The 25799-nt window shown below is 31.6% G+C and overlaps 1 protein-coding gene across 1 annotated transcript in view; it reads right to left on the bottom strand.

Moving 5' to 3' along the window:
* Positions 1-624: 624 nt before the first annotated feature.
* The window catches only part of LOC146528376 (uncharacterized), a 55444-nt gene continuing 30269 nt past the window's right edge, over positions 625-25799 (bottom strand). The window contains exon 2 of the mRNA XM_085203394.1: positions 625-3271. Within this exon, the coding sequence (XP_085059520.1) occupies positions 2880-3271 (392 nt within the window). The 3' untranslated portion in view covers positions 625-2879. The remainder of the gene's footprint in view (positions 3272-25799) is intronic.

Here is a 25799-nt window from a genome sequence, read left to right as displayed (position 1 = left end):
TAAAACCGTTTAACTTATTTATTTATTTTTTACTTTTTATAATTTAATTATATTGTTGTTTATAAGCTTTTTTTAGAATCAATGCACGGGTATAGTGTGAAGTCAAAGATAATTTACTTAATACAATCTCTTTTTAGCTCAGTCTTGTCAGAAAAGAGAAATTAAAACAATTGAAATATAATGGTTCCTTCTGGATTTTTTTCTGAATTTTAAAATAAGTAGTGCCATTTCGTAAAAAAATTACAAACTTTCTGACTTTAGTTTTAAATTGACCTTGTGAGAGATTTTGAGGAACTATTCTCAACCATATGAATGTATATTCTGCCACTCAACACGCAATACCTCCAGAATTCGGCAGAAAGTGGGGAACATAGTGTCTTAACACTAGGTTCCCTCTGCCTACCCTGCCGTGAGCGGGATACAGCGTGAAGCTGATTTAATTTTTTTTTAAGTAATAAATTCAAATCGTATCATAGAAAAAGATTATCTGTTCTTTTATTAACCTATACTGTTATTGTTATTGATAAGGCTGGTACATATTTGGTTTTGATACGGCTTTTTTCATGTTATATTTCATTTCATATTTTTTTATATAAAGGAAGGGATGCAAAATAAACATAAATATTAGAACACATAAATTTATGATTTATTTACATAAAGTAATATTCACATAGTTTGCAAAAGCACACGTATAGTGCCGCTATTGTTACTCTTTAACATTAAGTAATTATAGTAGGAACAAGATAACTTTTGTATGTACCGTTTTACCATTTAGAATAATGATTTACCGATTCATTTATTGCAAAAAATCGTTAAATGCTACAAGTATGTATAAATCAATAATTAAGATATTTAAATAGCTTAATATCTTTAGTTTGTAGAGATTATTTTAAAATTATTAAAAATCCATAAAATTAAAATGAAGTATTAAATAAATTATTTATTTTTTTAAACGGTAAAACAGTTCACACACAATAAATATTTACAAAATAGCCCGCGGTTAATCGAAATGATAATACATTAAGAAAAGAGAAATTGTCAAATCATGGTAATCAGTAAATAACAGTTAAGTAACTTATGTCGATTCAGTTTATATAGTACAATCTACCGCCTATTCTTATACAAAAGAATATAAATCTAATATAATTTAATTAAATAGTTTGTTTAGGAATAACCTAATCAGATTAAGAAGTCTGGTTAAATAAATGCAGAGGATGGAGTGTTATGGCTCTTCAATTTTTGTGCATGATCTAATGTATTCACAAATATTATATTACAAAAACGAAATGCTAATAGCAGTGAAATAAAAGTAAGTGGTAATTTAATTCCTAATACAATTTTAAGTAGGTATATCTTGAAAGGAACAAAAATAAATTTAAAAAATATATTATTGGTACCATTTTGAGCTAGTTTTACGTAATTACATGTATATCTTCTTTAACAGAGTCTAAAACAAAGTCGCTTTCGAGAAATATTGAAATAGCCATACTAAGTTACTGTGCGGGCGAAGCCACGAGAGCAACTGGTAAATGATCATTCATATAAGATATTTGATATTGTTCTCCTGAGAAGCATATAGATTTTATATATTAAATTTTATTTATTTTCTTACTTAAACAATTTTGACGTGTTGAAATTACAATAAAGTATTCCAATTTTCTCCATAAAGGTAAACATTTAGTATATCGTGACAAACTTTAATATTATTTGTTTGTATAACTTTTGCGTGACTGAGTTGTTAACTGATTGTGTCGTTTATACTAATATTTTAAACTGCTATTTGTTTTTACATTTGTGTGGTCAAATTAAAGGTAATCTATCAACTAGGTACTATGTTTGATAAATATCTCCATTTAATCTTTTAACTATACATGCGATCATTTAAAATTCTTTATGGATGCATAGCACTTACAAATTGATTAGATACTTAATTACATTGTGTTACTAGGACAGGAAAATGAAAATTGGTCATTTTCCCGATTAGAAATCGAACCCAGAACTATCAAGTTTTATATAAATTGTCGAACTGTACCACCATGGCGTCATTTCATAATTATCAAGGTACAAAAATTCCTGATATTTTTTTTTTCTGGTTTTTTATATGTTGTTATCATTATAAAGTTCAGTGGCTTCACTGTGAAGGAATGCTTGTCAGTTCCACAAAAAGGTAGGTTCGTTGGAATTTGCCTCTTTTTTACTAGATGAATGTAAGCTCTATTATACTAATTTCAACTGTAATGTAAGTACATATATGTTGTATAAACAAGCGGTAGATTGTATTAATTAAGCCAACTATATAATATAATCAGTAACGGTTTGCTTAATAAAATTATTTTTATATTAGTCGCTATATGCTCTAATAACTCTGTATTTATTACCTAGTACAGTAGCTACAAAATAACATTCATATCAATAACTATACATCAAGTAATATTTACACCTAGGCATCATCACTGGCGAATGGGTATTAAAGTTACTATTTCATTATAAGTATTGCACATTGATGGAATTTTATATTAACATTTAATTAATTGGTAAACTTTATATAATTTTAAATATTGCTTTTCTAAATGCCAGTCGACACAACCCACAATAAATAATTTAGGAATATAATATATTATAATATTATAATATTAAGTACTTAAATAGAAACTATCACATTTATTCGAACGAAGCTTTGTACAATCGAACTAATCTATTTACATTATTAAATATATTAAGTGAAGTACATTAGCTAGATTAGTGGAAATAGAGTAACGTCACTAGGTCCATTTAAACACAACGATGTTGATAAAAGTCCACAATATCGATAATGCCGATTAATAATCGAGTAGTCGTCGATCGTAGGCATCTGGCGCGATGGAACGCGCCATCTCGTTTCATTTCGACGCGTTCACAACTAGATTTGTCGCGGCTTCCTCGCTCGCGCCTATGCTCATAGCCTTTTTCTTGAGGATGCCCAAATCTGTGACGTTTTCTAGGAAGCTTTTGTGGGCTGAGAGCACTTTTGCGCTTTCGACATCTTTTTTTAGCTCCTCCATGTCTCGTTTGAGCTTTGCTCGTCTATTCTGGAACCATGTGATGACCTGCGCGTTGGACAGTCCTAGTGAGCTCGCGATCTCATCCCTGTCTGCGGGTGACAAGTATTTTTGATACAGGAATCGCTTTTCAAGTTCAAATATTTGATGATTTGTGAACGCCGTTCTTGATTTTCTTTTCTTCTTCGGCTGCGGTCTCGAATTGAAGAGGTTTAGATGATTTGACTGACCATCTGTAAACAAACAATAATTATATTTAATTTTTTTTACGTTCATGTAGCAAAGCAAAAAAAAATACATTATGTAATTAACACGTTTTATGAATTACTTTAATTAAAAGTATAATAAAAAGATAGTAAAAAAGTAGTTTTTATGTCTATATTGTTTGAAAGTAGGTATGTGTGTGGAAGAAACGCTCAAACTCGTTATCAGGTACTAAAACATTATTCGAGTCTATGGCACTGCAATAAAGTGCCCGCAGCGCTAAAATGTAACTCTTCCGTCGTAAAAACGTATAATAAAAACACCAGGACTCGCTGCATTTTAACGAGTCCACAATAATATACGGGCTCTTCGTAAAGTCTATAGAAAGAAAGCAATCACTTACAAAGTAGAAAAAGTGCCATTGGAATAATTATTTTTGGTGTTATATGTTAAAAGATATACCTAGATAAGTGTGTATAGCATATTAATGGGCCCAGTAAGTGCCGCCGTAGTATGTAGCGGATATGAAACAAAACAATAAGGTATTCTTATCTAAGTATCGCGAGCTGTCCTATTTCTATATCTATATTCGTTATCTGTGTAATTTCGCTATGCTCTGAAATCGTGGTATAGGTGCAATTGCTTTTTGTAATTAACTTGTTAATATTTACGTTTACGGCTTCATTTCGCGTACGCTAATGCAACGCTAAAGGTTTCTTTACCTAAATAGAATTAAGATAAAAATATAATTAGGACAGAGCTTTCTGATTTTCTGATAAATTTTACAATATCGCTGAACTAGTTATATATTTTGGTAAGATTTTCGTAGAAAACATTTCAATGTAGCATGTTCGCCTAACCCTTCTTGATTACTCCTCAAAAACCCTTAAATTTAGAAATTGATATGTACTCTTTAGATTCCTTGTCTAAAGATTGATCCAGAGAACGGGAGCTAGAGCTAGAAAAAATACTATTAACTCCAGCGAATGTAAAATATCAGTTTTAATAATACAAACAAAATGTTAATAAAATACATGTTAATTACTTTTTTAAGTACTTAATTAACTAGGATTAGATTAATTTTCAAGTAATTTAGTAATCATAAATATGAGTCCTTAATAATATTTAATAATTACATTTCTAAAAGGCTGACTTCGTCTCACAGCGTCCATTGAATACCTAATAGTGACTGTTCTTATTTCATGAGATCACTTAGCCGCGGTGAACCACAAGTGTTAATAATACAATAAAATAACATTTACGTCCAACATGGTGTCGTTAAGTCTAACGGCCTATGCATTGTCAGACAATCGGAATTTTCTTTTAAATTGTAACATACAATTATTGACACCGCAGACATAAGAGATACATAAAAATAAATATTATTTTTATAGCTTTTAAATACTATAATATGCAGAATTCATTTTTGAAAGAAAAAAGTATAAGTTTGTTTTTTTCATTTCTGTTTTCAGATCATATATTTTTATGTTTCCTAGATTAGATACATTTACATTAATCTCATTCATACTTATTTCTAACATATAACTGCCTCACAAGATGTTGAAGATTTGCAAAACATAAAAAAAAATGCAACAAACACAATCATTTTCCTCATAACAGACACCCAAATACTTCTTTTGATATAAGAAAGACGTTTGGCAAATAATAAAAAAAAAACAAATCTAATCATTAATTATTGCAATTCCATTCGTCGGACGTTACATCCAATTTAACAAATGTCGAAATAAAGGGAACAATTTATTTAAAATCGTTGTTGAGCAATCGGCAAAGCTAAATCGATTTTATTAATCACGTCCTAATCGCATCCTTAGCGAATTCGGAGCTCAATTAGGACTGAAAACACCTAAAGTACTAAAAAAGAGGCAAGTCCACACACATTCTTTAGGAACGCTCCACACCTGACATGTTCTAAATGAAATGTTTGCATAAAATTATAATAAACTTTATTATATTACTCTTTTAAAGAAAAAATATTACGTTCAGCACCTCAAATCGGTATATTTAAAAATAACTTGTTATTTCTTATTCTTCATATTATTAAAAATTGAAATATATCGCAAATAAATTAATAATAGCCATTTAAAGGTATTCCTAGGTCCTAGTTTGACTAGGAAGGCAGACCCTGGCAATAGCCGGGATTAATGCCAGGAAGAAGAAGAAGAAGAAGAAGCCATTTAAAGGTATTACATGACCTATATTTTTTATTTTTAAAACATTGACATCGTTATTTTAATTGAAATTGGCTTTAGTGTCGACTAAAATATCTTTGTATCGCACTACACGTTCAGTGGACAATCAAGTAAAGTCACCCAACAAAAAATACTCAATCAGTCATGGAACATTGTTAACGTTTGTTCGCAGCTGATGTGATTTTTATTCTTCTAATGTCATATTAATCGGAGGAAATATTTAGTGGAATTCATTTAATATCAAACCCATAAAAAATAATTTCATCCAAAAATCACCACTATTTATAATATAAATAAACGCCTTTATTGTCTGGATAACTTATATCCTGGAGTCTGTTTTTAAAAAGGCAATGATGATGACTCTTCTACAATGAACAGAAATAAATGAATCAGTCATTTTGATTGCAAGAATTTCATATTTTTAAAAGGTAACTGTATATATTTGTTTGTAAGTAACATAGAAGAAAAAATAGAAAGAAGAAGTCTATTGAAGGTTTCTTATTCGCACCTCAAGAGTAATTTGTCATCATTTCTGATTTAATAATATAACAAACGCATGTAGTTTGGAATGCACGAGCACTTCTCAGTAGGAGTAGAATGCCGGGCATTCTCGATTTCGCCCGCCCGTCATCATTACCTTACCTTATTGATTTCCCTCCAGCCTCCTCTTTTTAACTTGTCACGATCTTCGTACTTAATTAATTCCTCAATAACATCACGTACCGCGTGTTTGTGCGATGGAGGCAGGCACATCTGACCCAGGTACCTTTGGGCTACCTCAAATCTAATTAATCCATTTCAAGACCTATTCCAATGATAGTAGCGTTTCAACTTGCTTAAAATTTCAAGTTACGATATCTCAGAAGTCAATAGTGATGTTTTTCCTAATTTAATATACATTGACAAGTTAAAAAGTAACTGGGTGAGTGGTGACGAGGACTAGGAGCAATCAATAGTAATATGGTATCTCGTTACCGGGTGATGTTTTGTCGATGACTCAATGGCCTTGTGGCGATCGATACGCACGGTGTACGCCTGTAAAGGTTCATTTTGTAGTATGTGAATGAATGTGACTGTTTTTTTATTAAATTACAGATTGACAGTTCATCTGATAAAAGGTGTGTTAATAGAAGAGATTATTTCAAGTCGTGTTTGTGGATATATAGGAATGTTTTTATAAATTTTTATGGTTATGTAATTAATACGTTTTGTAATGTTTTGTTGTTTTAATAATATAATTGTAATTAATTTACTAAATAAAACCATTTAGTACATCAGAAATTTGAAAAACGTAAATTTCATATCTTTATGTCTGTTTTACCTAAAGTCTAATAAATTTAGGATACAGCCGAGCAAGGAGAATAAAATACAATTGATAACGCACAATACTATTGTTCCTTAACGAGAATAAATTGAATATCCTGCCACGAACCACACAAGAACACGTCACGCCGAAGAAAAGCTATTTAGTGAAGCTTTAGCCACGTCCTGGTGTGGCGAAAAAAGCGTGGCGAAACAAGACTTGCGTGTGATTCATTGGGGTTTTAGATAGCCAGATTTAAATAAAAAAATGGATCTTAATTTTTTTTTAGATTTGCTAAAACTCTTTGTTTTATTTGAATAATATAATGTTTGTTTTTCTTCTTCTATTTTTTTTTAATAATATAATAATATAAAATTTGAGTAATATAATGTTTATGAGCACTTTTCATCAATTTAATTATATTCTTTTTTATTCGGGAAAATGGAATCGAATAGTTAATCTAGTAATATCCGTCAATAGGATTTGTGTTCGCAACGATCGTGTGTAACGTTAATACAGTCGTATTAATTGTCAAAGATATGAATGTGTTTATCATTTTAATAGATGTTTGGATAATATAAGCTTTTTTTGTAACAACAAGACATTTTTACAAAATTAAAAAATAAATTATAAGCATATGAACTTCTATTTCTAAACAAAACGATTTAAAAATAAAATAATCTACGAGCTTATAGACCACTCCGCTGCACATATCGTTTTAAAATTATCAATTAATATGCATGTTTTTTATATTGTAAAGTATCAAAACATTTGATGGATCAGGTATAATAATAGGTAGGTGTAAAATATCAGTTCTCTAATCATAATGTAATAAGAAGTAATAACAGCGTACAAAATATTGCATACGCACTCGTACGAGCGATCGCGCCGATATTAATGACTGTAATTCTTCACTTGTTATTCATAGCGGCGTTTTTTCAACGTTTTTTCAACGTTTGTTGAAGTTTTTTTTTCGCTTCTAAATGAGTATCGTTATTCAGAAGTCCGTGAAGTTTGTTACGAACCTATGATTGGAAGTGAGGGGTTATTAATTATTAGTTGTTTTTGTCAGTTAGTTTTGCTTTTATTTATTTTATTTTATTTTGTATGCTAATTGTTGAAGACATTTCTAAACATGTTAAGTAATACTTATAAAAGAAACGTAAAATTTATAAGCAGTGCGAGTTTTGACCGTAACGCGAATGTTGTGGGTTCGATCCCCACTCGAGGAAGTGAAATATTTATTTACGTTTATGTTTCCATGTCTGCGCTCTGGTGTCGAGGCAAAAGCGCAGCGTTTAGTTCTGCCATTCAACACGCAATGCCTCCAGAATTCGGCAGAAAGTGGGGAATGAAGTGTCTTAATTAGAGGGTACCTAGTGTTAAGCCTTCTCTGCTGTGTGCAGGATACAGCGTGAAGCTATTTAAATATTTATTTTTATTTAAATATTTAAAAAAGAGAAATCTCATTCTTTCCCCAATAGCGTAACTGAACGCCGTTATAATATTTAGCATCGTTTTATCAAGCGGCATTATCAAAACATCCAGTGTGCGGCGTCGCGGCTGAACGGTCGGGTTGTCTCCACGGCCGATTGACGCTGTCTCGACGTACGTCTTATTAACTGCTCATAGTCATATTTTTGTTACACTCATTATTAGACCTGTTATAGCGCAGTATATACAAAGTCAAATAATTGATTAATATTTTTATTTCTTCGCTCTGACATAAGAGCAAAAGATCGGCGTTAAGTTCCACCATTCAATATATATGTGATGCCTCGAAAAATTCCCTAATAGGTTCCCTCTGCGCGCGCAATGGGACTTTTTTATAGTAGCCTTGTGTTTTTCCTTTTATGTGCGGTGGGGTCGTAGAGTGGTGAGAGAACCTAGTGTCAAGACACTCTGTTCCTCTCTTTAGGTATGTACAATAAATGTATATTTTGAATTATAATTAAAATTATGTGGATACTTATTACCGAATGTGTGATTAAATTATACGTTTATTGCTCAGTGTTCATTTTATATTGGCGACCATTAAAATATTGAAATTATGCAAAATTATCACTTATCTATATAATTATCGATAAGTGATTGCTGTTTTTATTATGTGTTGTGTCGCTATGATTGGGTATAAATAATATACTCGTATTCATAATTAAAAACATAGTTTCAATTAAATTTACTACAAGTGAAAATTTACCTTTTAGCCCTAAAAAAACTTACCATGGGCTATGGGAAAAGAGAGACGCAAGACGAAATTAAATACATTATTTATCATATCAGGTTCTGGCTGTATCACACAGAAAGGTAGGCAGAGGGAACCTAGTGTTAAGACACTTTGCTGTCCATTTTCCGCCGAATTCCTGGAGGCATTGCATGTTGGATGGCGAAACTCAATGTGGCCTTTTGCCTCGTCATCAAAGCGGAGCAATGATAAGAATACATTTAAATAAATATTTAATTTCCTTGAGTGGGAATCGAACCCTCAACTAGTCGCGTTTGGAATCACACACTTATGCCCCTCCGCCACGATTGGCCTCAATTATTTATTATAAATATTGTATTATTTTTCATTCATCACAAATTAATCTACTTATTTTTAAATTATTAATCCACAACCGTCTAAAGATGGAATTTGGTGTCTATTAGACTATAGTCTAATATATCTCTATAAATCGTCTACAAATACAAACGACAGTCACTTTAGAAGTGCAGTTGATGAACGATATGACGTTCCGTTTCACCAAATATGTTTTATTACTTATACATACGTTAGCTATTAACAAGGATACTATTTTCATATGTAATATTATATTAATATGTTTATTTATATTAAAATGAATTAGCAATGACGTACCTAGGTTGAAGTGTCCCATAGGATTTGTCTATTTAGGTTAAAAGGTAGCGTAATTACTAAACAAATATCATTAATTTTAGTTTATTACAATATAGTGTAGATGCAGTTACCAAGGGATTTTTAGTAATATGGTCAAAAGATTTTTTCTAATCTTGATATTTGTTTTATATTAAGTAAGTGAATAATATTTAGTTTGTTCCATTAAATTATTTTCTTTTTCACCATATGCTTTTAATACATTTACAAAAACCATATTTAAATACGCGATATGTCATATTTGTTTCATTAAAAGAATTAGTAATGTAAGTAATCAAGCGGCGTAAGAACACTTTGAAGCAGTCGCAGATGAACGGCTGGGTTAGCGCTACGGCCTATTGATCTACCGACAGACAGCCGAACGAGCAGTAATGGCTCGTGACAATGTTTCTGTTCTTGCCTCTTAATTAGGATAAGTATCCGGTTAAGCTGCTTTTTATAGGTGGCTTGGTTTTAGATTGTAATATAGATGTAGATGAAAAATATTGATAGCCTTTGCGACGGCAGTTCTGATAGGCGAGTGCTTACCAAAGCTTGGAAATAACAGTAATTCACAACCGAATAACGGTAAATAGTGTAGGTAATATATTTTACTCTCCTTGTCTACTTCAATGTAGAGAACTTGTAAAGATAATAGGCTATTAGAATATTACTATAAGGTAAATTGCCAAAATATTTTAGAATCACGGGTAAACCACATTCTCACGGAGTCAGTTCACACGGCGTTCTAGCTCCTTCTGGTTTTACGCCCCGTTGACCGCCACCAACAGTTTTTATAGCGTTATCGATTCGTGAATTACTTCAATGCGGTTTACTTTTTTATAATGTAATCGCTACTGACTTGAGAATTCGATTTACCGGCCAGTTACATTCTATGTTTTTGTGGCTGAACTTAAGTTTGGGTGTTTTAGGCGGAATCGATATTATAATTTTAGTTACAATTTCTTTTCTTTTTATTTTCACTAAAGATTGTTTTTAAAAGAGCTATAATAAAACGTTCAAATATCAAATAGATAGATATTTAATATTTATTTTAAATTATGGATGTATGCTTAGTAATCGTTGCTTGTATTCAGACGTTTTCGTCACAGATAAAAAAGGCGGCATTTTGCGTCAAAGTGGGCGCCAAAATGCAAAGCAAATTTGGAATTCGAACATAAATTAAAGGCGCTTAATGAACTTTCTTACTTATATGTATACGAAATTCGAATCTGAAACATTTTGAAAAAAGAATGTCGTATCTAATACAAAAAGGTTGCACGCGTGAAGTACCGCGGCAGTTAGTGCAGGGGCCGTGACAGAGTAACGACCGATGTTTATCGTTGCAACCTCGTTTAATGATGTCGACTGTCTAGTTCTAGTAATGCTAATGAATAGTTCTCATCCAATCGTTTACGCGAGCTTGTTTTGTATGTAAATTGTAATTGAGGGCTTAGTGAATCTGTGCTTTCCAAGTAGCATTAATTACTTTATACAATTAGACCAAATACCTACAGTGGAATCTTTTATCTATAAACTAGCGACCCCCTTGCGGCTTCGCCCGCTTTTACTACTGGATTATTCATATAATGTATGTTTGCAAAGCACTTAAGATAGTGTGAAAATTAATTAAACTCTAATGCAACCCGCATTTTCGTAGTTTCAATAAGGATTTTCCAATTGTTTTATACAGCAAGGATTTTTTAGTAGATACCGTAATTTTAAATCTGTGCTACTAATCTTTTCAAGTACTTATTAAAATATATTTAAATGACTATTTTTAGATAGTTAAATGACTATTTTTAAATGGAAGAAATTATAAACAAAAGCCTACCTACTAATAACTACTACAAAAAATATGAAACCAAATATATCGCGCTGAAATAATACATTCAAATCCAATTATCCAATACGTGCAAACGCATCTAAATCTTCGTTGCTATGTCTCTATAGCGGGCGGGTTTTTTTTTCGAGCTTGTGGTTAATGCTGAAGAGGGTATTCTGTCCCTGATGAAAAGCAAGCACTACGTGGCTGCCTGTGAGGAAAATTAAATAGAATGCATGGGCCGGGAATCGAACCCGGGCCGCCCGCGTGGCAGGCGAGCAATCTACCACTGAACCACCGATGCGTGTAAAGCAGGCGGCCGCGGCGGACGCATGGCGAGTGGCGAGCCGTTTCGCAGCAAGGATTTTTTTGATATTGTAACAACTTCTAAAGTACTTATTAAAATGAAAAACAGTAAAAGACAGTTTTGACCTACATTAAATGGCCAACGTAACTAATGTACATATTTATATGCTGAGAGTAAGGGATAAGTGAAACTTGAGTAACATACAACTGATGTGTCAACGGCGGGATGTGTCAACAATTAAATGCGTTTTTCTGTAAAACTATTCGCAATTTCGAAATATTGTAAAAAGCAAATTTTATCTTCGTTTAACGTAGAAAATTAATAAAATATTTTAAAGGATAAGGATTAATACTATTATGGAAAAATATGACTCACAATAAAAAATATATTGAAATTATTATTTTTAGACAGAAAAATGATCACTACACGTTATTCTTAAAAGATAAGAATATGCCGTCGCGGACTTTTTTGTAGATCTTATTAAGAGGAACAATATTTCAGTACATTATTTTCATGTAGTAATTACCATTAAAGCAGCGCATGCGCGAAAGTGTCTCAACAGGTAGGACTTTATACATATTTATCGTATTTATGTTAATTTACATAAGAATGTACAAATAATAAACTATATATAAACCTTCTACGAAAAATACTCGACCTAATGGTGAAATCCGCATCAAAATCCGTTGGGTGGTTTAGAAGAAGAAGAGTTAGAAACAACAGACAGACACGAAAAGCGACTTTGTTTTATAAGATATAGGATGAATTCAAAACTTATCAAAATTTATAGTTATTTAGTAACAATATTGACATTGGTGCTTTTGAATTAATTACCTATTCGGTTTCTGTTAAGTCTTAAGGAGTGGTTTTCGAATACTTTGAAGGTATGGTGAAGATAATTTTTTATCACCTCTTCAAGTTTAAGTAGTCAAAACAAACCATTTGAGCCCCTTTCAAGTTTCCACTTGACTTGTTTAGTTTTATTTTTTAATATTTTACATCTTAAGCAAACGACAAGTGTAGGTAACTAAAATAATAATGAAGTGTTCGGTATCAATTTTTCAAAAATGACATTTCTGTCTCTGTATAAAAAGCGGCATAAAAGTGTGCATGTGGCAAATCTCATAAAAATAAAATTTAATTTGCAAATTTTATTTAAAAATTAACTTACAATAAGAAAATGACAATCAACTAAACTTATATTTAACTTTCATTCTATAACAATACCAAAAAAAAGTTAAAACTGAAAATTTGCTCCTAGATTAAAATAGACTTCATAAAAAAATGTTAATTTTCAAATATAAAAAGTCCAAATGCATTTAAATAAAATCGGTAGCGGTAGTAAATCACTATAAGGCAATAATGTGGGCCGTGTGCCCCGGGGGACCGCGCGGTGTACAAAACTTCCTTTTGTCGGTTCGTCACATAATTGCTTAAATTGTTATTAGCCGGAATAAAGACATATGACTCGGAGGGTGAATGGATATTTATAGCGAATGAGAGATGCTCTTTTAATGGTATCCTATGGAGTGTTTAAGAGATATTTGGTTGAGAATTTGAAAGATTTATGCTTTTTTTCCACCTAAATAGTTTTTTATTTAATGATATTTTGAAAATAAATAAATTTAAAGAGTCTAGTCATGTCGTAGAGGCAGAGATTGTGGGTTCGATTCCCATTTGAGGATATGACTCTGGTGCCTAGGAAAAGTGCGGCATTGAATTCCGCCATTAAACACACAATGCCTTCAGATTTTGACGGAAGATAGAGAACGGAGAGTTTTAACACTAAATTCTCTCTGCCTACACTGCCGTGCCGTGCCGTGTGCGATAGTGTAAAAGTAAAAAAAAAATTAAGACGTAGTCATATAATCTGTAAACACCGATAAAAACTTTTGAGTCTTAAGATAAATAAATTGGATGATATAGGAAAATTAAAATAAACATATTCATTTCGTAATACGTTTACGAGGCAATTACTGTAAACTTTTAAAACTATAACATATACGTCGTCGGCTAATAACGATGTTTTGTGTGGTCCGTAACGCCACGTGGTGTCAAAACCGAAAACAAAACGCCTCCATGACAGATATATTAGCAACACTAGTTTTAAATTAAAAAAAAAATACATTTGTTCATTTCTAGCAATAGAATTCAACGAAGAATAGTCTTTATGTAAACGTTATAAGGCTTAAAATTATTTTGGACGCCATAAAGAAAAAAATTGTCAAGAATAAAAGTTGGTCTCTAGAAGCGACAATTGTCTGAAATGTTACTTTCATCATACTCGTGAAGTGTTGAAGTAATTGACAATATATTAATGACTTTACGGCTTTATTATTTTTATTATCTATGAGAGATTTTTTGTGTAGTATGTAAATATTCTGTAAGTAATTCATTATGTTACCCATTTCTATGTAATTTATAGTAAATAAAAGTGTGCCACCAATTTTTTTCGCGCTATTTCCCGCAAATAGCAGGGAAGGCAGTGGGAACCTAGGAACCTAGTCTTAAGACACTCCGTTTAATATTTAGCTTCAACTTTTAATCCAAAAATGCATATAACGTTGTGTGGTCCCGAGTTAAAATTCAAAATTAAACTTAACTGAACACAACATAATAATAATCTGTTAATTACTAACATTTAATCTTTGCTAATTAAACGTTAAAATAAAATAAAACAAAGTAAATTTTAATACCTCATAATAACACTTCTAAGCATAAAAGCGCATATAATAGGTTCCGTCTTTTTAAATTGCTGGTGATATTTCAATGAGGCATAGCATAATATTTACGTAGGTATATGCCGTTAGATAATTCGGTAGTCCGTCATTTGTCAAAGCGTCACTAATTGATAGCTATTTGTCATTACGTCCCATACTTTGTATTACTTTATCCACCATGTTATATAATGATATCAGTTACTTTGTCGTGAATAAAGGGAAAGGACATAGCCAGTGTTTTAGTATTTATATGTTTATGAAGTTAATTATTATTATTAGCGATTTTGTTTTTAGTTTTGAGGTAAGTGTTTAGTTAATATTTTTCTGTTTTTGAATTTTAAGCATGTTTGTGTAACATTTTTCTGTCTACAATGTAAAATATGACCAAAGTATCTATTAGATGCTAAAAGAAAAATATTTCAAGTAATAAAGAAAAATGTTTTAAACGTGTTAAAAAGCTTAAGCTAGCTTTATTTAATTTAAATGAAATTTCATTGATATAACAAACGTCATATGAATTAAATTTAACTTTTAAAAGTAAGCTTAAACAAAGCACGGCGTTGAGTACCGCCATATGCGGAATACAGTGTGAATCTAAAAAGAAATAAAAAAGTTAACAAAGTAGCTAATCATTTATCTCATTACTTTTACACAATAATAATTTTTATATGTACTTTCCTAGACACAAATAGATTTAGATAAACAGTGGAGAAACAATTGTGGTGTTGCCACAATCAAAATGTCAGCGGCGATTCAGATTTATTCCCGAGACGGGATTTATTGCAAGCGGTGCGGGGGGAAGGGGGGCGGGAGGGTCACGCCGAGATCGCGGATTACGGCTGTCCCGGGGCGACGATTTGTCTGTATTCACATGATTTGGTGTAACGCGGTAAATTAAAATTAAAGGGACCGTTATCTAATTACAAATGTTATGGTTTGTACTGTATTGTGCTTATTTATTGTTAGAAAGTTAGTTTAATGTACAGATTTATGCTTTTTCTCGCATAGCAAACTAGGCAGAGAGTAGCTAGGGTCAGGACTCTTCGTTCTCCACTTTTTGCTTAAACTCGAAACATTGAGTGTAAAACATCTAAATAATATATCAGGAAGTGCTTTCATTATTTACTTACTAACTTAATTTTCATATAACTTTTCGATTTCTGTATACATACTTATAAACGTACAGCACCTAAAACGTTGTACGTAGTACGGCATAACTCGTAGCTTTAACTTAAAAGTCACGTAGTGACGTCAATTTCGGGTCCCCTTAGCAAACAAATAGCGATCCCGGCTTAGGGTGACAACTTAAAGGGATGTTGGCACTTGACTGAGCACCACCGATTTGGTACAATTACCAAGCACCAAGCTGGTACTGCGATAGTTTGTTTCAATTAATCGCGCCTACAAATCGACATTGTTAATGGAAATCAGAAGTAGGGTTTTGTTCTAGATTTATCTATAATGTGGGTGCCTACAATGTATTCAATATAAAGGTCGAAGTAATGAATTACATTGTAATTTGAACCAGATAAATAAATTAAGGTTTTCTTTGCTTTTAATTACAATTAATCTATTGATAAAAACTAAAACATACAAGTGTTTTCCTAACTCAAATATTCAAGAGCGAATATTATACCATACTTTATATATTAACAAGCTCTACTGGATATAGTTCCTAAACTTATATTTAGTAGAGAGTATAAGTAGAGATAATAAAGCCTATGAAACAGTAGAACTACCAGACCGTTCCGCTTCAACAAAACATAACAAATAAACAGCTTCGGCCATTTAAACATATCACAGAGCACAGTTTGCACACGAACAATTTTCGTTAGCGAATCGAGGGGTTGGGGGTTTGGGGGTTTGTCACCAGTGGGGCGTTTTCCATTTCACGCTCCGTTCGCCACTGATGACACCGCATTCCAGCCAGCAAATGGCTCGACAAATGAAGAGGGCGAGGCACGCCCAGTGTCATAACTGTCACGTAGGGGCGCTAGTTGGCACTGACTTGAGTCCATTCGATTAAACTTGTGTATGTTTTTGTTAGTTTCGAAATATTTTTTTGATTATAATTCGTTGTGGCAGTAGGTAATAGTAAATACTAGCATCTGTTATACATTCGGGCTTAATTAGATACATCTATCTTATAAAAGTTAATATTTAATTTTAAAACGTTAATGCGAGATGGCTAAGATACCACAAATATACTATACGTTGATTAAACGCAGTTAATAAGATAACTATTAGGAAACTAATCTCTATAAAATAAAAGAGGGTGCAAACACCAAGAAAATTCATATGAAAACATGAAAATGATATACAAATCATTATATATCTATCAACGCATATAATTACGTGAGATACATATCACGTAACGATAAATAGTTAATTGGCATCAATTGTCAGTGGCCACTGGTAACAAACAATGGCGGTGCTAGACAATGTTGCTTACTTACCTGTTTGTAGCGGAGTCATTAGTATAATGACAAAGTCACAATCCTGTCTAATTGCGATCAGACAGTACAAATTGTATAACATTGTATATTGTAAATGCTCGTAAAACAATGAGTATTTATAATGAATTACATGTCTCTATAATTGTTTGTTACTTAGTTGTTTTGAGTGCACTCGTGTATAACTCTAGTGACGATCTAAAATATAAATATGTATACGTAAGTAACTTTTAGATAAATAATAATATTAATTATATTATTATTAATATTGTGTTATCGTGGTGTGGTGTAAAAGTGTGTGAAAGTTGGTGATTTAAATACCAAGTGTATATTTCAAAAATGAATTTATGTGGTTAATAATGAAGCGTAGCTAATAAAAAATATTTAAATTCGAATCTTCACAATCATTTCTCCATATCAAAACTCTTTGGTTACTATACAATTGTCACGGCTTTTTTATCTGTCCACCTTGCCATCACAGATAAAAAATGCATTTATTGTCCACCTGAGCTATTAACTGCGCGTGCTTCTGTTTATAGTCTATTCCGAGAACTCGTTTATCGGTAAGTACATATCGATTCTATTTTTTGCGTTGCATAGTTATATTGTTACTATATTACTGTGCCTTTTGTAACAAGCTCGTGTTTTACTTTCGATAAGTTTTTGTTTGTATTATAAAATGAGTTGTAACAACTTAATGGCTACCTAGCATTGTGTTTCTCTACGATTATTTTTTATTCCAAGATATAAATTGCTGCTTAAATACAATAAATTATTGTAAACAAAAAAGTATTATGCAACTTTTTTTTCTTCTTTTCTTTCCTAAAAGTAGAATAACGCTTTTTAAAAAGTTAAATATTCGTATCTTCATACCATAATATATAGGTATCACAACAAATCAAATTCATTAAAATTTATACGAATAACATATCTATGAACGTCACTGTGGTTTGTAACTTGGTCAACAATAAAAATTATGTAGTGTTAAGAATTGTGATGAAGGATGAACCTGACTTCATCTCCGAAGAACTGTTGATGTAGATTACAATACCGATGCAGTTTAATCGATTTGAATCCCGGCAGGGTATCTACAATGGTAAAATCTCTCAGGTTGGCATTATAAAATGAAAAGCAACTCGAATTCAGTATTATTTTTTATCGTATTTGAAACGCTCACTTTTTGTTGCATTCCACCATTATAAATCTTTAATTTAAGGACTCTGCACGGAAATAAATAAAAATATATAAATATAATTGTCGCTCGTTTAAACGTGACTAATAGCATCATTGCAGACAATACTTTTGTATTTAAATACCTATTAAATAAAAGGAAATTTATATTCAATGTACTTACGATATTTTTCATAGATGGTTTGACTTATGGTCTAAGATTAAATTACTTTAGATAAGTTGTATCTAATTTGTATCAAATGTTATAAATAAATAATTTGAAGACATCTTCTAATGGAGCATCTTCTAATGCGTGAATCAGCCGCGATTGTTGACTTTACAATAAAAACTATTAGGTACGGCATTTATATATTTTTATAATAGTTCTATCCGCGAAATAAATAAATATTAAGATTTTGGAGAGTCAAGTAGCCGTCGCGTCGAAACTTTTGTAAATCAGAGTTCAGCTTTTTCTACATAAGCTAAAAATCCAACTTCAAAATATGCCTAAGTGAACGCTTGCCGGAGTTGTCTAAGTGGACGATAAAAAACCATTATGTTTGTTTTATATTGTAGCTTAAAGAAGAAGCTTAAGAAACTTAACAAAGTGTAGTAAGATGAAAGAATTTCAGTTTAAATGTAATTATGTACGCGAGATGGGATAAGCGTTTGAAAAATATATATCTTTTGCCGCTCTCATTTGTTAGTCGTTGGCGCGAGTGACATCTAGTTAATTGTCACACATTATTAAATGCCGCGCTGTCACTGATTGCTCGTATACAGCCAAATGTTTACAGATAATGATACTTTAGTTTTAAATTTAAAAATAAAATCTACTGCCGTTTTTATTGGGGTCGCATTTTTTTTATATAATCGTAAAGAATATTATATGGTAAGTTTTGATTTTAATACATCTTAATTTAATTTTAATGTGACGCAAAATATTTACCTATAGATATGTACTTATGCTCACTTAGATTTTTTTTTTATTTATAAAAAACTGTTATGTCTTGTAAGATAATTTATTCAAGTTTGAGCTGTAGGCAAAATATAATTATTACCGTAAATCTTTAAATCTTATACCTAATTGTTTTGACCCTCATTTTAATATAAAATGAATAAAGTTTAACATGTTAACTATATCATAGGTATCTATTATAACATCAAAAGACCGTGTAATCGTATGGTATAAATTTACTTGTGAAAAACGAGGAAAATATTGTAAAATATTCAGAAGTATGGTCCGATGCGTTCGCCGTAATCAAGGATCTTCGTAGTTTATTGGTCTGCAAATTTATCTTAGTTGCTATTTACAAATCAAGCTGTCGGTATACAAGTGGTCTAACTCGAATTTCATAGTGATTTGAAATTTATTTTCTGTACTATCACATATTGCCATGTAAAAATTTGACAAGATTTTTTTTTTATATCATCTGCTTGATGTTGCTATGCTATTGCTTGATGTTGATAAATTGTTTTGAAACTTTGCATAAAATGGTTAAAAGCTAAACTGTTATTATAAATTTTAAATACGTACGTATTTTTATATCAGTTTTTTTTTAATAATTTTTATGCAAATTAGCTACTTATATTTTTTTGGTCAAAAAAAATCTATAATGTTGAACCCTACTATAATGTCTGAAAAAAATACGTTCCGACACTTTTATACTGAAGCACTTTAATAGCCATATTGCGAATAAAATATTTAGCATATTTTGAAATAATTTGCATGTATTTAACAAAATTACACGGCTTCGTAGGCACAAGAACTCATAAGATTTCCAATCTTGTAGTAAATAAACGGACAGACTCTATCTGATCCTATTTAAAATTAATGAGTCGAAAATATGCCCAATTACGTACAAAATTTACGTTTACTTTTTCCTTTAAAAATTGTTTTATATTTTAATAGTAGACTAACATTAATAATTATTATTATGATATACTTAAATAAGAAAATATTTAAATATCACAAATATTTCGAATAAGTTAAAACATTGTACCTACGTTCATTAATATTGGCAAGTTTGTACAGAACTTAACGTAGGTATACAAAGTATACAATTAATTAAACATGGCTGCCTGGCACTCTGCCCGAGATGCTAAGAGATGAGGCTAAATGTACTGCCGTCTGCCGTAGATTGCTTTCCAGATTCTCTTAGTGCATTCAATTTAGACTGAATAAATGGGAGTTAGGTACTACAAAATAACATAAAAATAACATAATTACTTTTTATTGGACCATATTTAATACTCTATATTATTTAGTTAATTTATTTGTAATCTCTATTTAAGTACATAATATTTCTACATACCTATCTTACGCATTTCTTAGAGTTTGCTGGTTATTTTAAGCAAATTTTGGCTATTTAATTTTTTTTCACGGTACAACCATTATCTATTTACTTCATTTTCCTGAATGATTATGAAACACGATTAAATCTATAAAATACATATGAATTAAATATATTTTGAGATAATAAAAAACATCGAGACTTTATAAAACAGATAGGCACTTAATAGCTTGCAGGTGTCATACAACAAAACTGCCCCACACGTGTGTAGCTAACACAATCATACGAACGAGCGAACGTAATAGAAAAATATAAATGTTCACATTTATTTATGGCGTGAATTCTAATATGTTTTATGATATTTTTGCCACCTGCTTACCGATTTTCTTTATTTGCCTATTTATTTTAATTGTGCGCTTAATTAATTTATATCTATGAATTGATATATTTATTGGTTAATTCGACAGATTGAATCTATAAAAAACTGTCAAAATTTTTTGACATTTGATATCTTTTTTGTTTCAAATTATAAATTTTAATTTTTGATTACCTTTTGATCATCTGTATTTCTCGAAGTAGATAACAAAATAATTTCTGCTATTTTCATATCACTCCAGCTACAGTTCAAGCTTTTGGAGTTTTATGTAATTTATGTTTATTTTCTTATCAGATGACGTTGCTACCTATAGCATTATAAATTAATTAAATTCGTGGCATTTTTTTATTTAAGAAACAAATAAAAGTACATATATTAACTAAATAAAGGTCTTCTGGTAGATAATCCAAAATATACGAACTCCTGCTCTCAGACAGCGTAAAATAAATTAAGTAACCAAACAAAATGATTATTTCCTTTTAATAGCAATAGTGATTCACAACATAGGTGTCGATTTTCGAACAATCATTTTAACGGCATCGGTGTTATTTTATGATTTTCCGCGCCCCTTCACGGGTATATTGCGTCTTTTATTCCCGCTCATCCATTTTGCCGCTTCTTCGCTTCACAAAATCTGTATCACCGGGCTATTGTCAGTTTTTCTTCCAAATTTATTAACTAAATATACAACTTTGTATAATGTGCTGGTAGCTAACATATTGTGGTATATTTTATGAAATAGAAGGCTATTATCGTTAATGTGGTTTAATTAATTTTTTAAAGTTAAATTTTATTTTTGTATTTATAATTAAGCCTAGGTTTCTATCCATTTTCCAGCCCTGGTTAGGCCTATCATTTTAATGTGAGTGGGTATCAATTCATGACTCGCTTTTAATGTTTATACAAACACTGTTTGAATGCGCCTCGATGCAATCTCCCTTTTTTCTTTCTATAAAATAATTTACTCCTATATAAGAAATATCAATATTTTTGTATTTGAGTAGTATTAGATAATTAATAATAATAAACTAGGTCCTAGCAGGTTTCCCCAGGTTTTTGTTGGTTTTTTACTGTCTTCTCAATAAAACTAGTGAAAGGAAGTTTTACTTGAACATTAATATTATTTTAGTAAAACTATGAATAATTTTAACTATTACATTTTATCAAAGAATAGCTATTTAATCTACAGCAAAATGTTTCTTATAGCGAAATGCAAAAATATTTTTTGTTTTAAATGTTTGCGCTACGCGATTGTACCGAGCCGTTTAGCCATTGTTCGTGACTCGTATTTGAAAAGAAATTTTTGATTACGTAAGTATGATGCGCTTTCATGACATTTAAGTAAATTACCTCTATTTGTTTATTTTCCATAGAGAACAAAAAAATAAACAAGTGGATCAAACAATAAAGCTTTTTAAGTCAATTTACGTTCTAAAAAGCCAATTCTTTTATTCAAGTCCTATAATATTGCTAGTTTACATAATACTATTTTCTTTGATGATGATGATTATTATATAATTAAAAACAAAAACATATTTCCAATTAATTGTTTTTTTAGCTTCCTCATTGATTTAATCAACCCCTTTGTAAGTAACATATTTAAACCAGTCACTGTGTCTAATCGAATTTCTGAAATGTGCAATCATTTCGATGCGTTGCAAATCACCCTCCGTTAGATTTAAAACATTAGCAACAGATTATGCCGATTTGTTTAAGCCCACCTAAATAAATTGTAAATGCTCCCTAAGGAGTAAAACTAAAGAAATTGAAGATTTAGTCGTTAGCACCTAGGTACCTGCTAATTCCCTCTAGGTATTACTTTTTATTATTATAGGTTAATATACCTATAGGTAATTATATTATTCACGCATTATCGCGCGTAATTATATAAAATATGCGCTGAAAAATACTATCATTGTTTTATAATAATATCAAAAAAGACTAATAAACCAGCTTTACGCTGTATCCCGCACACAGCAGGGTAGGCAAAGGAAACCTAGTGTTAAGACACTCCGTTCCCCACTTTCTACCTAATTCTGGAGGCATTGGTATTGATTGGCACAACTCTACGCCGCGCTTTGCTTTACACCAGAGCGAAGAAATGGAAATATAAACGTAAATACATATTTCACTTCCGTGCCACTTCGCCACGACGGTCTCTGTACCCTTTTACCTTCGTACCTTCTGTACCCTTCATGTAAATAAATATGTTATCCCTTATCACAACATAATACTATTAGTGAGATATCTACAAGAATAAATAAAAGCGATATCTATTAACACTTTTGTTAAGAACCTTTATATAGTAAGCAAACATATTAAGCAAAGTACATTAAACATATAAATTGAAATCTTTGTTACTCTATCCCATACATTACAACTCACTAACCGTATAATTGAATCGACCCCAGCACAAGTGTCTTTTGTAAGTGTTAATTAAATAAAAACAACGTTACTTCCGCTTTAACAGTTCTATTAAAAGTTTAATATTAGGTTTCTCCCTTATTTTTTTTTATTTTTTAAACAATCAATAGGTTTTAGTTTTTGTAAGTAGTAATGAATGTGTGGATTATCAATTTACATGGTAGAGCTATACCTACCTATCTATTAAAACTACTCTCTTTTTGTTAATAAAAAAAATACAGTCGAATTGAATTTTCTTTGAAATTGAACCTTCTTTTCTTACAGAAGTCGGTTAATAATATAAAAGCTTTTCTTTTTACAATCTATACTTCAAGTATTTAATAACTAGGTAAGTACAAAGATAAGCTATCATCGATTTTTCTTTGTTTTTATTAACATTGTGTACTTTTTATAGTTGCTACAACCTGACATAGTTCAAAATCCATAATTCAATATCATTTTAAAGACTTATTTATCATGACCTAAAGCTAGGTAGTTATTATAAAAAAATATGTAGAAAACAACTCGTGCCTTAAGGCAAAATTAAATATTATTAGCACTTCTAACGTTCTAAATGTCACTGCGCCTTCATAGCTAAGTACTTACCTTACACAATACTATTAAGTTCAATTGACATTTCGACAATCAAGTTAGCCTTAAAAGCTTATTTGCAACACGCAACTCTAGTAAGTATTTCTTCTTAATAAAGACTAAATTCATGTTTATACATAATTCTGGGCAAAATATGGTGGGCTGGGCACGTACAAGCTCGCGTGTATATCAGAGTAAAATCATGACCACACGAAACTACGACAAATCACTGGAATTACGAACTAGGGCTCATTAGCGGCGATATTTCAAAGGAAAATAGAAATGAACGAATTGCCAAAGTATACTCGGTAAAGTTTTATTTTAGACTGAAATTGACATAGTTAGTATGTAAATTGATATTTTATCTGTTCCCCGGTTCCCAAATACTTATGTTTTTTTGACGCAAAATCCTTATTTTATTTGACTTCACAAGTCGCACAGTAATTAGGGCACGGGGGCAATAAACGAAACAACAGTAGATATCGTGCACCTCCTACTGCACACAAATGGACTTTTTTCGTCCTGCCTACCCAAATATTGGGCTGGACACACACAGACGGGCGAAAAAACTCAAGATAACGAGTCGCTACCGGTCAAAGCCGCCCGTGCCGCTAAAGGAACGGGGGCGTGGCGCGTCACGCACTAAACAAACGACAGCGACAAGTGCGACAGGGACGCAGGTACCAGACTAGCACGCGCCAGACGGGGACGGGGATAGGCCGGTGCTCGAAACAAGACTAATTTAAAACTGGATAATAATTGATGGTGAGCTCAAAACAAACAGATATGGCTGACAAAAAAGGACGGCACCATACGAAATCTTCATTAGAGGCAGAGCGGCGGCGGGCGCCGGCGGACGGCGGACGGAGGACTGAGGACGGCGGACGGCGGTCGGCAGACGGCGGACGGCGGACGTTACTAATTTAAAAATTGAAAGCAATCGCGACGGTGAGTCGACGGTTATACGAAACTGGGACGTTTGTTTTAGATACCCCAATGGTGGTGGTAATTAGTAAAAAACTCATTTCCAATTTATTCACGGAGATGATTTTTCATAAAACAAAACAAAAGGGAATGACAGAGCGAAATTGGTTAGCGGTAATGAATGAGTGCCGGTTATTAGCGAATTGTGACCGTTAAATATAAATTAGCTCGCGGTAGCGTCGGTTTGTATCTAATTAATGGCGTAATAAATCTCTGCAATCGGCTGAGGAATTAACGTCCGCTAAAACATAATTGATACAGATGTTTTAATTTTTCAATTCGCTCCAATAGTCTAGTTTTATAATTATAAATTCTCAACGCTTAACCGCGAGGCTAAATAACATCTGTTATAATTGACAATAAACGCTATTAAATCTGGCATTTGTATATAAAAGGACATCCTAAATATGAATATATTATAATCATTTAAAATTTACAATTACGTAACTTATATTAAGAAATTCAATATCCACAAAAAACATAAAATTAAAAAAAGTAGTAATCATGGCGCCACAGAGCGGCAACCTGCATCGGCAACACTAAACAGATTTAGACGCAATATTTTGACATATTGCTAAGTGAAGAGATAACCGACCCTTTTGACCAGGTTCTTGTTTGTCTTTGGTATCAAGAATATTGATTTATGACTCCTAATGTTACTTTTACTTTAAGTCTGATAAGTGTATAAGTATTCGTTTTTTAAATATTTTGACATGACGTGGAGTTTGAGGGCTTTGAGGCCAGTCGTAGAGCTGAGGCACATGCCTTTAAACAATTGCGGGTTCGATTCCCGCTAGAAAATAAATGAAATCTATATATTATATATATAAAATCGAAAGGTCACTCACTCATCACGAAATCTCAGAAACTACATGTGCTAGGAATCTCAAATTTTGCATAGGAGTAATTTATAGGACGTAGGTGCTCGCTTAGACGGGAATTTGCAATATTCGACTTCTAAAGGGTTGTTTTTGGGGTCGAAAGTTTGTATGAAACTTCGTTACTACAAATGCTAGGAGTCTCAAATTTTGCATAGACGTCACTAGGAC

The sequence above is a fragment of the Heliconius melpomene genome, chromosome 19 (assembly GCF_056956725.1).
Source record: "Heliconius melpomene rosina isolate 202511_hmr_F chromosome 19, ASM5695672v1, whole genome shotgun sequence".
Lineage (NCBI taxonomy): Eukaryota > Metazoa > Arthropoda > Insecta > Lepidoptera > Nymphalidae > Heliconius > Heliconius melpomene.
The sequence above is the reverse complement of the archived record's forward strand: the minus strand, read 5'-3'. Positions and strand labels throughout refer to the sequence as shown.